The sequence below is a fragment of the Populus nigra genome, chromosome 2 (assembly GCF_951802175.1).
Source record: "Populus nigra chromosome 2, ddPopNigr1.1, whole genome shotgun sequence".
Taxonomy (NCBI): domain Eukaryota; kingdom Viridiplantae; phylum Streptophyta; class Magnoliopsida; order Malpighiales; family Salicaceae; genus Populus; species Populus nigra.
Genome location: NC_084853.1, coordinates 36,092,071 through 36,107,987, shown reverse-complemented (window position 1 = coordinate 36,107,987; position 15,917 = coordinate 36,092,071). Strand labels below are relative to the sequence as shown.

General features: G+C 36.4%; 2 protein-coding genes across 2 annotated transcripts; one reads left to right on the top strand and one right to left on the bottom strand.

Moving 5' to 3' along the window:
- Positions 1-267: 267 nt before the first annotated feature.
- LOC133682753 (uncharacterized) lies at positions 268-3,951 on the top strand. The gene is made up of 6 exons (XM_062106264.1): positions 268-455; positions 541-633; positions 730-979; positions 1,362-1,453; positions 2,181-2,288; positions 3,636-3,951. The coding sequence occupies exons 1-6, from the start codon at positions 357-359 to the stop codon at positions 3,795-3,797; spliced, it is 804 nt and encodes a 267-aa protein (XP_061962248.1). The 5' UTR covers positions 268-356; the 3' UTR covers positions 3,798-3,951.
- A 168-nt stretch (positions 3,952-4,119) lies between these two features.
- Positions 4,120-11,503, bottom strand: LOC133682752 (auxilin-related protein 1). Its single transcript, XM_062106263.1, has 8 exons — positions 10,555-11,503; positions 7,468-9,223; positions 7,258-7,390; positions 7,069-7,169; positions 6,895-6,960; positions 5,928-6,017; positions 4,809-4,985; positions 4,120-4,678 (listed from the first exon to the last, which is right to left on the bottom strand). Exons 1-8 carry the CDS (start codon positions 11,193-11,195, stop codon positions 4,640-4,642), a joined length of 3,003 nt encoding a protein of 1,000 aa, XP_061962247.1. The 5' UTR covers positions 11,196-11,503; the 3' UTR covers positions 4,120-4,639.
- Positions 11,504-15,917: the final 4,414 nt, after the last annotated feature.

Here is a 15,917-nt window from a genome sequence, read left to right as displayed (position 1 = left end):
CCTCTTAACTCGTAAAAACAAAAATAAAAAAATATCTGCTGTTGCTCAAGTCTTTACCATATATCTTCATCATGCTACGCTGTCATCTAGGGGTTTTAGACCAGGAATAAATGGGCCGTTTATGGGCCGGACCAAGTAATATTTTTTAGGGCCAACAAAGATAGAACCTGTAATGTTTACGGGCCGACAAAACTAAGTGATAACTGGGCTCCCGTGAGAAGCCCAGACCAACCCAACTCCCGCCAACCAGAAGGCACCATCACCCATCACCTCCTCTTCTGACTGCGGTGCAATCTTTCCTTTCTCTGGGGTGTGGTGCTTCATAGCAACTTGTCGGAGAAAGCTCGCAAGCAAGAATGGAAGACAGAACGGAAAATGATTCAGCCCCAACATCGAAACGACAGTCTCTTAAAACCCAATCAATTTTCAACGGTTACCCCTCCTGGAAAAACAAGGTTGGTTTTTTTCTTTTTCTTGAATGAATGCTTTGAGTTTTTAGACTTGTCTAAATGAATAAACAAAAAATTTCGATCTTTTCAGCTGAGGGAAAACTGTTACAAAAGAGTGCGTGAAGACAGGACCCGATTGCTCTGGAATATGAGGTTGCCCACTGCTAAATCTTTAGATAATAAGGTCATCTTCTCTTTCTTTTACTCCCTTCTTCTTTGCTGCTTTTTTTATCTCTTGAAATTCTTGATTTAATCCCCTGTTTACTGTTTTTGAGTTTAGGATATCATCAAGTATGCTCTCCAGGACATAGTTTCTGATGAACTGGAAAAAATTAAGAACTCGTCGTCGTCGTCGTCGTCGTCGTTAAACGAACAGTTCAAAATTCCAACTCATGCCCTTGAGGCGAATGATGATATGTTGTGGGAATATGATGGTCTTCATGATGCTTATCAAGGCGAGTGCGAAGAGATTTTGTTAGAAATGCAAAAGATCTTCTATGAAGATCTTAGGGATGAGACAACTAGAGAAGGTTAGTGTGTTTCTCTCTTACAAAAATTTACTAGTTTCTAGAGGGAAAAAAAAAAAATCTTGTCCTGCATATATATATAGGAGTGGGTACGCCCAGGTTCTGTTATCAGCATAAATATAACTTGAATGTAAATGCAAAGTTAATTGCTTGCAATTGTTATTGCACTTTCTTCATTTTTATGTTTTGCAACTTGTTTTTCTAATCTATCGCCTGAAAACACGCGGGGAGTGTATTTGATTGTCAACTAAATTGCCAATCTGAATTTTGCATACCTTCAGTGTTGCATTTGCTCATGTTTTTATGTCTGTTTATGTGCTAAGGAGGTTCTAATCAATTGAATCATGTTTTTTGAGCTTAATTGTTTACTCTTAACTCCATGCAGAACCAAAAAACTATATTGAAACCTGGGAAGACAAAGAAGATGATTACTTGGCTCATGCTGTTTATGAGCACATGCAATTGAGTGATAAGAAGGTATGATAGCTTGCAGATATTTGTCTAATCAAGTCTTGATTATATATCTGATATGCACATAGATGCACAGAATACTCATCCTTGTAGCTGACATTAGCATTTATAGGTTTGATTTTCTACTAGTGTCAATTATAATGCCATTTAGATGCATTTCATGCCCACAATTTTGGGTAAAATATTAGTGCGTGTAAACAAACTTGTGGTTTAAGCCCACTAGATGTTATTTTCCACATCCCAGCCCTGGGAACGTTACCAAATAAATACAACCTGTTAGAACTTGCTAGAATGGTTAACCAAGTCGATGAAACTAAACAAGACTATTTGATTGAGTCAACTTAGTTAGCTTGAGATTCAAGGAACCAATTAAAATACCAAAGATTGATAGAACTGTCGCCCGTTCTTATGCCAAATGCAATAGTGGTTAAGTAAAACCAGAGGACAGATAGTGTGACAGAATGTGGAGATTGAGAAGCCCTAGGCTTTCTGCTTCGTGTATGAAGTATATCTTCTTATCCTCTCTGACTTCTCCTGGTGTTATTCATATATATTCTTATTGGAAATTAAGATTAGGATTGTGGAATCCTTCTTGCTAGAAATTATTTTTCTTCTTTTGTGCCACTGGGCATAACAGAAAATGCAGTTGTGATCAATAAAGCTTCTTTTGCTGCTGTTTTCATGCTAACCTAAAAGAAATGGAGTTTATAAAGCTTTCTGACATTGATGCTAGGTGGCCAAGGAGATCTGGTGTCCCATATGTAAGCAAGGAAAGTTGCGAGAGAACCATCAGCGCATATATTGCACTCTCTGTGAACTTGAACTCAATAAAGGCGATGAGGTTTTCCATCTCAACTTCACTGATTTTTTTTTGGCATGTAATAAATTACCATGCAATTACACTTAAAAAGGTGGCATATAGTTTACTGCAATTGTACCTCATTTTAAGTACGACTTGAGCGTTCTCTAGAGCCAATTTTTGACAAAATCCCTTATTGCCTTGCATGCAGAAGTTAAAAATTGAATTCCCAAATTTTTAGCCATCTGATGCTGGATGATTTTACCTACTCCAAACTTCTTCTTTGTATTTTATTTTTACTGGTTTTGGTATCATGCCAGCCTCAACGAACTTTTCTTTCCATCTCAGTGTCTCAAACATCCCATTCACAAACCCACTCTTCCCATTTCTTTCCTTTTAGTACACTGCAGTATGCAGTTTCTTTTATTTTCTTTTTGGGAAAGGAGGTTCACAACCAAACATACAATGCATTAACCTAATCAAAGGTTGCATAGTTTACAAGTAGTTGAGATGAGGCTATTTAAGTGAATTATTATCGTCTAAATTGAGAGAGAAAAAAATATTAATGGTAGTAAATTTTGGTTTAGAGTATAACGAGTTACGCAGTATGATTTCTAACTTGATTTCACTAAAAATATTACAAAACTTAAAATGATCCCGCAAAATTTATTTCTCTGTCATGCGCTCTTTTTTCTAAAGAATTAGTTCAGTGCTTTTTACCTACTGTGCTGTTTAAGAACTTTGTCCTATAAAGGGACTTGCTAAAATAAAAGTGGAACTTTTCTATCAGGTAGTGTTGATAGAATTCCTTCTCTTATTATATTGTTCTAGTGCCCAGCCATTTTCTTATCCATTCCCAAGTTCCTTGCTTTTTTTCTCACTGAGCATTTCTCTCATAGCCCTTTTCCTTTCAGTATTTTTAGATTTGACCGAGCAAAACACGACTCACACATTCTTGCTTGTCTAATTCCTTGTATTTTGTACTTTGTGAATTTGTTCATTTACATATACTTGTCATTTTAATATATAAGCATAAAAAAATTGAGAAGCCATTACGGACGTCTATGAAAAAAATATCGTTCACTGCCTCTACTGTATTTTTCATTATTTAAATACCTTTATGATATACCTTCTTAAGCATTTTAAGACGTAACTTTTCAAACAACTGATGGTTATTGATGGACTCTACTGGGAAAAATTCCTGGCTTTGCCACCGATTGTGTTATCACCACCATATTTCTCAACTCTTTCCTGCCTAGACTCTAAATTATTTGTTTGTTTAGGAACTTGCGACTTCTTACTTTCCCTCATATTTCCATGAAAACTGACATCATATTAGCTGGGGGGATTCTTAGTAAAACAACTGATAGTACTGGTTCGTCATTTCAGATTAATCTGGACGTGTTGCAGATCCAACTGGGAGGAGCCCACGACGAACATCTTGACCGTGGCTGTAGATTGAAACCAAAGTTTTGCAGTGAAACTAGATTTGGTTTAACTGCATTATTTATTGTTTGTCAGGATTGCAGCACCTTTGAGGTGGTTATATAGTTTCTTTTACTTCTTTAATGTAATAATCACAGGAAGATGTCTAGTTGATGCATACAGTGCAGTGTTGTTCAAGTGCTTGCTTGTTTTACAAAACATCATGGAACAATGGCGGTGTTGATTTTGCTTTGGAGCTATTGCATTTGGCTTTCTCAGAGCTGTGGCTTGTGTATTACCTGGAAAGCTACTGAAAGAAGCTCCAATGATATGACCGAGAGCGTGAAATAACGGCACATGCTCCCTCCCGTTAAGTTTTAAATCTTACAGTACAAGAAAAAAGAAAAGAAAGAGGAAGCGACGGGGGAAAAAAATGCATGCATAAATGTAAGTGTGAAATGTAGGGCTGAGTTATTGGATCAACAATAATCATACAATGCCAATATATCGTCGTTTAACATATATGGAATCACTCAATATATCACGCTCTTGCCCGCTAAACGGGTAACCCACCAAAAAAATATGATTATAAAAAGAATTAACACAAAAAGACCACTTCCATCCCACGCAAAATAGGCTTTGGCACCTAAATTTGACGATCGTGTCAAATGCCGACAACCCTACATGAAGAAGCATCCCAACTTTCAGGTGCCGTGTGTTTGTTTGAACATGATTTACAGCAGCCTGAATCAAGGGAGGGCTGGCACGCGCCCCCCCACATCTCAACCATTAAAAAGAAACCTCCTAAGCCCCCCTCCCATCAGCTTATGTTTTGCAGTATCAAATCGACAACTGCGGCGGATGTAAGAGTAAAAACACATCTGCCATAAGAGTTGAGCATTTCCACTGCCAATGAACCATGCAGTGGCCAGATCGAGTACTCGGAGCAGAATATTAATCACAGGGTTTCAGAAAAGCTCTTCTGAATTTAACTTGTTCCATGCTTCCTATTTTAACAAAAGAAACTCGTGATGAGAGCAAGGCAATGAGATTGAGAGGCCACTACAAGTATTTTCACACATCACAGATAGAGACCCGCAATGCTTTTCCTTTGCCACATAGAGATTGAAGAAATACCTTAAGTAAGTCAAACACTTTCTCAGCAATGTATTTTTGTTGAAGATTGGCGCCTTTTTGTTGCACTTTATCAGGATGAATGCATAAGGTTGCTTTTCTATAAACTTTTTTAACCGCAGCGCCAGTGATCAAATCGGTCAAGGAAACAGGCTGCCATCCACATTCAGGCCATAGAACCTGATCATTGCACAAAATATTTTAGAAACAGAGAGATGAAAACAATATTCTACTTTACAATGACTATCAATAAAGAAAGTGCTATAATTAACCAACAGCTAAAGATCATAGAAGTGACGATCACATGTTAAATATTCTGATGTTCGGAACTAATAACAAGTTTTATGGAAGAGCTCATCCTAGGATCTTCAAGGCTACATGATGGTCTTACCTTCTTCTTCGTCTTCTTTTTTTAATTCACAAATTAACAAAAAAGAAACAGCATATACAAATCAGTTTTCTTATTTTGACAAACCTATAAAGTCATTGTTTTAACAAAACTGCAGGGAGTAGTCTCTTAAGAGCAAGTTAAAATCAAAGGTGCATCTAGGATAAAACTCAGCACCTGAAAGTAGCATGTGTAACACGTAAAGAATGAAGTGAACTAGGGGAGCAGCAAGATCTGTCATCTTAATTGACAGATAAAGGAAAGGAAAGGAAGCAAAGAAAAAGGTATCCTCGTGCTCAGGTTCTTTAGACGAGAAGATTTCGTGTTCATAAGCTCTTTCAAGGTTTCAGTTTCAATAAGATGGAAAATAATTTTAGGAAACATTGGCAAACTCACCAGAAATGAGGTGCTCCACAGATAACAAATCCACAAGGACAATTATTTATTACTTCAGGAGCCTAAATGTTCAAATCAGTTCTAAGAAAAAAGACAATGGACATGAGCACATGGACAGCTAGATGTTGCATAATACTACTATGCGTAAATCGCAGTAGCCAAAAAAAAATTCTGTTTAATATTGATGCACAAGATAAAGGGTATGCTTTTTTTTTGGGATAAAAGATATCAATAAAGGATATGGAAAAACCCACTTAGTAAAGGTAATCCATAAATTATTCTCCACATAAGTATTATGCTGGATGTGATCATATAGGATCCAAAAAAAAAAAACGCACATATTGTAGTGTTGATAGCAGAGCACGGAGATTCCCCTCTTTTCCTGCAGCCCAACGCTTGATCTCAACATCCAATGTTTCAGCAATCCTCTGAAATCAATGTAAAACAGTATCAGATATCTAACAATTGGGAAAAATAAAAAGCCATGAGAAAAGAAGAACAAGATGCAACTTGAAACATTTTTCACACTCTTGAATACTGGAAGGAATGGAAGAAAAAAAGAAGCTAGGCTTCAATCAACAACATACTGTTTGTTAACTCTCTAAGAAATGAAACCTGTTACAATCAAATTCCAATAAGACAGATAAACTTGTTTGGTGGGCTGAAACTTGTATTTACCATTGACATAAGTGAAGAACCAACTGATACAGTGGAACTGGATTCAGCTTGGTTCACTTCCGGATTTGAGAACAATCAATGGACTTACAGTTGGGAGAAAAACATCATTCTCATAATCACTTCTGGCTAACAATGTTGTCCAAGGCCTGAGCCTCTGTATGACACCCAAGTCCAGCATAATCACAATCTTAAGTAGTTCACTATAACGACTACCCTCTTTTGACTCAATTATATGGGTCAATGTACATTCAACAAGATATGTTTAGCTACTAACCACTAACCATTTTGGATATATTATGACTGACTTTTGTTGTAATTTTGATTTCAAAGGATAACTTATAGATAGTTAGAGCCTACTTACAGCCAGCCCATAGTAGTTAAACCAAAACATGACCAAAGTTTGACATGGTTCTGTCTATGAAAATCCCACTCAGGCCAAATAAAAGCCTTCATGCTGCTGCATATAGCATGAGCAAAAACAGTATTGACTCTAGAGGGAAAAGTCATTAAACTCCAAATCCAACCCCTGCCACCCTGGCTCCCCCATCCCCAGTTTTCAGCAAAGATTTAAGACAATACGAATAGAGACAATGCTAAAAAAGGATTACTGAAGGCTGGGCCACTTACATGTCTCTCTGCTTGATCTCTCTGAGCTTGAAGGTCACGTTGATTCTTCTCGGCCAGTGCTTTTGCCTGAACATATAGGCTTGATTAAAATCTGTGGAACTAATGTGCAGTAATAAACAAGTATCTGATGCAACTCTCAAAACTGTCAATAAAATCATGTCATGCAAAACATACAGCCCGCTCCTGAGTCCTCTGGTGGCGTTCCAATCGGGCTTTTCGCCTTTCTTCAGTTTCCCCTTCAACATCTTGGAACTCTCCAGATGATCCAGTACCTCCTTTACAAAGCAGAAGTAGTTCAGCCAATTCACAACTAAAGAGAATCATGGTATCATGAATAAACATTCTCATGGACAGCATAACTACCTCCAAAAATCGAAGTTAAATCATCAACAACATTTGTTGTTGAAGATGTTTTTCTCACGCTAGACGTAGCCCCAACAGATGTCCTTCTAACTGGTTCAGGCCCTCCCTTGTTCTGGCTGTCAGAGAAAGGATCCTGTAATAAAGGTTCAGAAAATTAACCCACTGATACCACAACAAGTCAGTGAATGAATGAAAGCTTTTGGTCCTAACCAAAGTGTTTGTCCTAGGTCTTTGTGCACTGGTTGCTCGAGCACTGAAGAATGATTCGAGATCATTTTCACTCTTTTGTTGATTTGCCCTGGCAGCAGCGGCAGCGGCAGCCCTCTCTCGAGCCTCTGCAGCAGCTCTTTCTACAGCAGCTCGTTCTGCTCTAATTCGAGCATCAGCTTCAGCCCTTGCAACAGCAGCTCTTTCCCGGGCTTCCCTCTCCCTAACTTCAGCATTTGCCCTTTCCCGGGCTTCTGCAGCAGCCTTTTCTGCCCTTTCTTTTGCCTCTGCTGCTGCCCTTTCACGTGCTTCGGCATGTGCTCTCTGCACAGCAGCCCTTTCTGCTCTTTCTCGAGCCCCAGCAGATACTTTTTCCACAGCAGACCTCTCAGCTCTTTCTCGAGCCCCAGCAGATACTTTTTCCACAGCAGACCTTTCAGCTTTCAGGCGAGCATCAGTAGCTGCTCTTTCACGTGCCTCTCTAGTAGCCCTTTCCACTGCTTGTCTGCCCTTTTCCCTTTCTCTCTCAATCTCCCTTGCTCGCTCCCTCTCTCTTTCAAGCCTCCTTTGCTCTCTTTCTTTTTCCTCCCTTTCCCTCTCAATTTCACGAGCCCTCTCCCTCTCTTTCTCAAATCTTCTCTGCTCTCTCTCTTCCTCCTCCTTTTCCCTCTGTTGTCTCTCACGATCAAATCTCTCATGTCTTTCCTTTAATTCTCTCTGCTGAGCATCTTGCATATCTTTATCCAGCTGACCAGCTTCTTTGTTTCTAGCAGCCTTTAGATATTCCCTCTCCCTCATTTGGCGGAATTTAGCCTCTGCTTTATCCACGGCCTCCTTCATAGCAGCAGAAGCAGCAGAAGAGGAAGTTTTATCTGCATCATCACCAGGTAGAACGTCTGCAAATTCATTAACATTATTTTGAGTCCTTACCGTTACAAAATCCTCAAGTTCATCAATTTGAGAAGTCACTGAATTCCTTGAAGCATGGTCTGGTCTAGTATTTTGAGAGTATGAAGTGGAATTTTGGAAAGAAGGATACTCATTGAACTTCTTTCTAGAGTTTGTGGAAGCAAAAGAGCCAAACTCTGACTTTGATATTCGTGGTGGTCTTGGAGGTGGGGGTCTTGAAGGTGGTGGTGCACTTGTGAGTTGAGTAAAAAGAGGGATTTCAGACACAGTAAGCCATACATCATCAGATGATTCAGAGACCTCTTCAGATCTGGGAGAGGAATTTATCTCATTAGCATTGATATCCACATATGAAGGAGGAGAGACATTTTGACCAAAAGATCTATGAAAATCTGTTGAAGCAGCAGGCATATCAAATATGGCTTCATGAGATTCCTGATAATCATCTGGTGTCTTCTTCTGCGAGTGGCCCACAGCATTCTCCAAGGGATATTTGTTAACTGATTCTTTACTCACAGATGAATATGCACCACCTGAGCTTGATCTTGTTCTTAAAGGGCTCCTTTTCTCCCCTCCCTTGTTGATCTCAGGAGGCACAGATTTCCCAAGATCATTAAGGTGATCTAGGTCATCAAATACTGCCATATTTACAGATGAACTATTAATCTTAGTGTTTCCAGTGTTACTGATTTTACTAATTTCTTCCAATGGGTCTGTTAACAGCCCCGATGATGAAGTTGGAGGGGTTGAAGTTGACTCTAGGACTACAAAGAGATCTTCCATCACACTAGGAACTGGCCTGGCTGAATTTGAAGATGGCTTTTGGAACTGACCAGACTCGGAAGTTGACCTGTGAAAAAATAGTATGGTGCTAAAATATTAATCAACTAATATTTACAACACAAACAAATAAACAGAAACAGATACGTCTCAAATTAATCAAACATAAAATATGGATAAAAATTTTCTAACTAAACATGATTCACAACCAACATCAGTAGTTCTTTTCCCTGAAGTGGTCTAAGCTATGGCTAGACTCCATAGGTTCAGAAACAAAAGGAAAAGGAATGATGACAACAGTAGGATGAAACAAAAGTGAAGACATGGGGTCTAATGCTGCATAAAAAACACACTGTTTCTTGTCATGTTGCAAACATGATTACTCTCCAAAAAAAAGGGCACATTTGGAAACATAATACAGACATCTAACCAATATCTTGTTTATTTGCATATAAGTAATCTGACTCGTTTAAATCACAGAACATAAATGGATGGCAAGCCTGCTTACAAAAACCTCCTAAAAGAGGAACTTAAAGCCAGAAGGCAACATTTCATGGTTCCATATCATAGGTGCGGGGGGGTGGTTTATCTATTAGAATTAAAACAACAAGTACTAGCAACTCAGAATTAAACCATCCCCAAAACCTAATTTTACCTCCAAACTCAACATACTGGCAAATGCATCATGTATTAGTTATGCCATCACATATTCACTCTACAACTAGTGATAGTCTAATGAAATGCTAATGGATGCTATTGTAAAACTAGCCAATTCTCAATTTTTCTTGTTTTTTCCCTTTGTCCCAACCAAAATGCTTTTCCACCAAATTCCCACAGATTTGAAGCTGATTTGAGCCAATTTTTGCTTTCACGATGAAACTTGGTGAATGCAAGCATATAAAAAGGAATGAGACTGCAATGACTTCGGTGGGCAACTCAGCTTCTTAGAACATTAGCACATTATAATAGCTTCTCCACAATCAGCTCAACCTTATAAGCATAGAATGAAAGTCGAATAGTACTTATTTCTAAGACAACCATGCCAGATAAAAATTTGAACCAATTCTTTATGTAATTGCTAAACGAAAAACTTGATATAGTCCACACAGAGTTTCATTTAAAAGTCTTTTGAGTGTCTTGAAGCAGCCCTACCACATCATGATTGTAAAATGCATCAAGGCATGGCATAACATCACATCGAAATCCCAACAGTATTGTTAAATCATCCAACTCAAGAAATGCAAAACCACAGTTCTCTGTCACCCAATTACTATGTAAATCGCCTAATATGCAAATTCAAACAGCAATGCCAATCTACATAATATAAGCTAATTTAGCAAAATCACTCTTGTCAAAATACAAAAACCGCAGCGACAACAACAGTAGTAAAAAAATTAGTACCGGTTAACACTAGGGGAGCTACTGCCACCAAAACCAGGAAGTAAATCATCAAAAGCCGTCGAATCTTTTTCCACTTTACGACTTTCTGTCTTCGATTCCGTCTCCTTTTTGCCTAAGTTCCCCAACAGATCATCAAACGGCGAACTCTCTCTCGCAGGCGGCCTTCGATGCTGCTTCGGTGGTGAACTGACGGAAGCAAACACATTATCAAACTTGGGAGCAGCCGATGCAGAACCACCATCAGTAGACGAATTCTTCAACCCAGGCAATCCATCAAAAATATCATCATCATAAACAGGCTTATCAAACACCGGCAGCGACGCCGATTTGGAATTCTGATCCTTGAAAATGGAATCATAATCAAATGACGATGTAGTAGTGGAAGCTCCGCCACGTGATTCTGAATACTTCAGCGGACCATCGAAGGCGTTGTTGAACAAGAGACCGTCGGTGCCGACGTGATCGTCGAAAATAGGAGCGGATTTGTTGGAGATGGAGGATCGGATGTGAACGGAGCCACCGGATCCAAGGTTAAAATTAGTATTATCACTGTTTGTGTTCCGAGGTGGAGCCATGGGTGCCGATTTGCCTTGGGGTTTGTACCCGAAGTCGCGAGCTAACAGACCTGGAAAATCATCCATTAATTTGGATTAGTTTTTTTCGTGCTGGTGGATCTGCGGAGATTTTGAATTATTTTTTTTATATAGATCTGAGAGAGAGCCGACGGAGGGGAGACGGAGAGCGGCTAAATGACAAGGAAAATCATGTGGGCACGGAGGTGGAGAGAAAAGGTCACTGGTCAATTACTTCGTATAAATGAAATCTAAAATGTGAAATAAATGAGGACGGAAGAGAGAAATGGGAAGGACGGGAGGAAGATGGGAGATGGTGGTAGAAAGAGGACCAAATCGTGATTGGAATTTTCACCCTTCTCTCCCTTTTTTCTCTGGCTTGTGTCCCTGTTCGAATTTTGGGGAAATTATTTCTTTTTTCTTTTTTCTTTTTTCTTTTCGTTTTGTACGTGGCCCTTTGTAAGTTATATTTTGTTTTCATCTACGTACAGTATATTTTAAAAGTAAAAAATAATAATATTAAAATAATATTTTTATTTTTTAATTATTTTAATATATTAATATAAAAAAATAAAAAATTTATTTTAATATATTTTCATTTAGAAAATATTTTTAACAATCACAATACACTTCATATTTAAATATCTTACTATATAAAATATCCTAAACTATATATAATCTCTAAAAAGTACTTGTTTTATCAATTGGGTCCCTAAAAATTTGATAGTTTAGATCAAAACTTAGGAAAATTAAAGATATATTTGAAAACATTTTAATATAAGGAGGCAATTGAGTGAAGAGAGAACCCAGATAGTCAAATTGGTTGCGGGGTACTCAATCATGAAATGATAAATAGCTGGGGATTAATCTAACATCTTCCCCTTCTTCCTTTTTTTTCCTTGACCATCACATGAACAATGATCTAAAAACAACTAAATTTAAAATTTACTTTCAGATTTTCTTTTAATAAAATTTATGTTTTATTAAATTATAAAAACACTAAAAGGGTTGAATGTTTTAATATATAACAAGATTCATTCCACGTGGATTTCTACCGTGTAATAACCTTCACATTAGCAACGAAGAGTGGAAATTAGGGAGCAAAAATTTTTTTTTTTTTTTTAAGGTTCAATTACCATTATCAAATTATTTGGGTAAATCGATCTCCTTATATTTTTTAGCATAATAAAAAAATTTAATTATCTTTTTAAAAAATTAAATAAATTGATGAACATAGACTTTTTAGTCTTTTCATTTTTGTTTTCAAAACAGTAAAATGACTAAAATACTCTTAAAAGCTAATTTTACTAAACTGTCTTTCAGGGTTTTTCATATTTTCATCATAGTTTTTTTTTTGTTGTAATCAAGTGTATTGAGGGGCAATTTGATATTTTAATAAATACAAATATTATTAAAAAAAATTGTTGACACGTGTGTTGCACACGTCAACACGTGGGTGGTGCTCATCCACTTTAGACGGTGCGTGCGGTGTCATCCGATGGCAAAACACCAGTTTCCGGGGAGGTGTTGGAATCTCATCAGTGACCCCTACATGCCTTGGCGACATGTGTGAGGAACATACCTTCGGTTTGGCGTCAATGGATTGCTTTTTTTCTCTCTCTTCAATTCCCCCTACCAACCCTTTCAATTTCTTAAACTAGCTCTTAAATTTTTTTTTCTTCGGATTTGGTTCTTATTTTTTTTTGTTACTATTTTTTTTACTTGAAATAATTTTTAAAATTGCAACTTTTTTCAATTTCATTATTCTTTATTTTTTTTTCATTTATCATATTTTGTCTCCATTCTTTTTATTGTTATTTTTCAATTTTAACCCTTATTTTATATATATATTCTTGGTTTTTTTTTATCATTTTCTTGGTTTTTTTTTTTCAACTTCATCCTTGATTCAGACTAACCTACCAATACAAAGAATCCGTTAAAGGTGTCAACTGAGCCAACTATAACGTCAAGGCCCAAGAAATTAAAGGAGGTACAAAATGAGCTTATTTAACATATTTAGGTCAATATAGACTTCAGGCTATAACATATATAGGGCAACTCATAATTAATTTAATTTAAGAGCAAGAAGGGCCCAATTCATCCACACCATGGGTTTAAGGTTGACAACAATAAAAGCAACCTTGTTTGAACAATTTCTCCATGTGCAACAAGAATCTCAAGGGCAACTACACTTCCTATCCTTATAGTAAATTGGGAAGTTTCCTAGTGCTACAAAGAAAATATATGGGGTAACAATAATTTACCTCTCATAGAGAGGATTATTTAAGTCTATAATTAATTATCATAATGGAGAAGGGGAACTAGAAGGGTGACCAAACTAGAAGCATGTTTCCTAGCTTAATTGAGATTCTAAAATTGACAATTGGATCCTAGCATACCTAGGATATTTATTTCGGTCATAATACTAAATAGGTTAGGGAATTAAGTTTATCTTAGGCTATTTCATAATATTATATGTGATAACTTTGGGTTTTGTATCAAACTTATTATTTATACCAGGTTTTAGGTTTATTTAAGTTATTTTAAGTTTAATTATAAGCGGGTCCAAATTAAGTCACATCTTTGGGTTCATTAAGGTTATATAGGGAGTATAAATACTTCTTTGTAAGAACTATTTTTCGTTTAATGATTATTGATATTTTTGACGCAACCCTCTGTTAGTATGTGTCCTCTACTCATATTTTTTTAGCTCTAAAAATAAATGAATATTGACATATCAAAGAATAACTACTTCGTAGTATCTTCCTAATATTTCTTGTTCGCGATTCTTTAATCGTTGAGTGGGGGTTTAAATTATAATAATGTTGGTGCCTCAATTCAAGGCAATTGTTGTGTCACACTCTTTTATCAAATCTAATTTTTGGCTTGCTAGAATTGTGTTAATTTTGCTTGGGGGTTTCTAGATCTTTATATTCATAAGGTTCACATTAATTGGTGTCAAAGTTTGGCTTTAAAAATCAAGTTAAATCATTCTAAAATTCTTTTTTTCAAATTCTATATGTAAATTTTTTTTGTGTTTTCCCAATCTCCTACTCATTTTTTTTGTTATGACATTGATATAATACAAAAAAGAAGAAAGACGTTGAAAGGTGTAAATTTCCATTCTAGTTGCAAATAACAATTACAAAGGGGAATGAATCAAAACTCGTTGAAAACACCTATAAACTAATAATCTCGGGGTTTTGGGTACCATAACATCATATATTAAATTTGAGGTTGTTTGGACATCCTTTTGTTTTGGTTTCAATTTTGATTGCATAATTATATAATAGGTAAGTTTTACGTTAATATATAATTTCATGTTTGCTACTATTGAACTTGACCTAATCAGTATAATAATCTTATATTTGGGGTATTTAGGTTATAATAACTCATTATCATTGTAACGACCTGGGGTTTTCAAAGCCAAAATCGATGGAATTTTTTTTTTATATAAGTCGTCAGGTTTTGGATGTTTTTCACTATATCATTTTGCGGATTTGTAATTGCATTCCATTCATTAACAAGACACAATCCACGTAGGATAACATAAATCAATATTTTTATAAAACGGATTCTCAATACACAAGCCCATAATATTATATTTTTATACTCATAGATTTACATTACATCATATTGACACTCATAAATTCACATTCTTGTTCTAATCTCATTATCATCACGAGTGCATATAAGAGGGCCGAACAACAAGTTACGTAATTAGTACTTTTGTTATCCCGACCTCATGTAATTTCATAACATAACATCCTCATAAGAAGAATATCACATTTGTATATTCATACACATCATATCTACATGTTATCACATACGCATCCGTGTTTCATTTTAATTTTTCATTACAAGTCTTTACAAAAGGGGTTGGATGACTAATTGAATGATTAATACGTTTGTTCATACATAACTCATATCACCCATAACATGCGAATATATAGTTCTTTTCAAAATGTGCGAGTTGCGAAATGAATTTCTTTACACATTATGTTGGTATGATGTCCCTGTTACAACACAAGGTAATTTCAAGCATTATAAGCAATTTAAAAATATAATAAAACAATAGTAACAATACATTTCATTCATGGACCAAAAGAGTATAATTCTTTCATTTCTTCTTACTTACATAAATACCACCCTTAATATTTCATCAATTATCGAGGCTAATTACAATACTTAAACCCGGTCATCCGTCTCGAATATCGTTAACCGAACTAACATTATTCTCTGTTTAAAGCATAAGAATCGTAGTTCTTTCATATACTTGGTATATACAAAACATAGTACACATGAATGCATCAATTCTTAAAACTAACTCATAACTCCCAAATCCAGCTATCCTCTTAGGATGCCATTAGTCGAAATCAATCGTTTATTCATCCCGGTCATCTACTTAGAATGCCATTAGCTGAAGCTAATTATTTATTCAACTTAGTCATTCTTAAGACAGAGTTAATAATTTATTCATCTCGGTCATCCACTTAGGATGCCATTAGTCAAAACTAATAATTTATTCATCCCGATCATTCCCTTAGGATGCCATTAGCCGGAGCTAATCATTTCTTCATCCCGGTCATCCACTTAGGATCTCATTAGCCGAAGCTAATCATCTATTGATCCCGGTCATCCCCTTAGAATGCTCATTTATTCATCCTGATCATTCCCTTAGGATGCTCATTTATTCATCCCGATCATTCCCTTAGGATGCCATTAGCCGGAGCTAATCATTTCTTCATCCCGGTCATCCACTTAGGATGTCATTAGCCGGAGCTAATCATC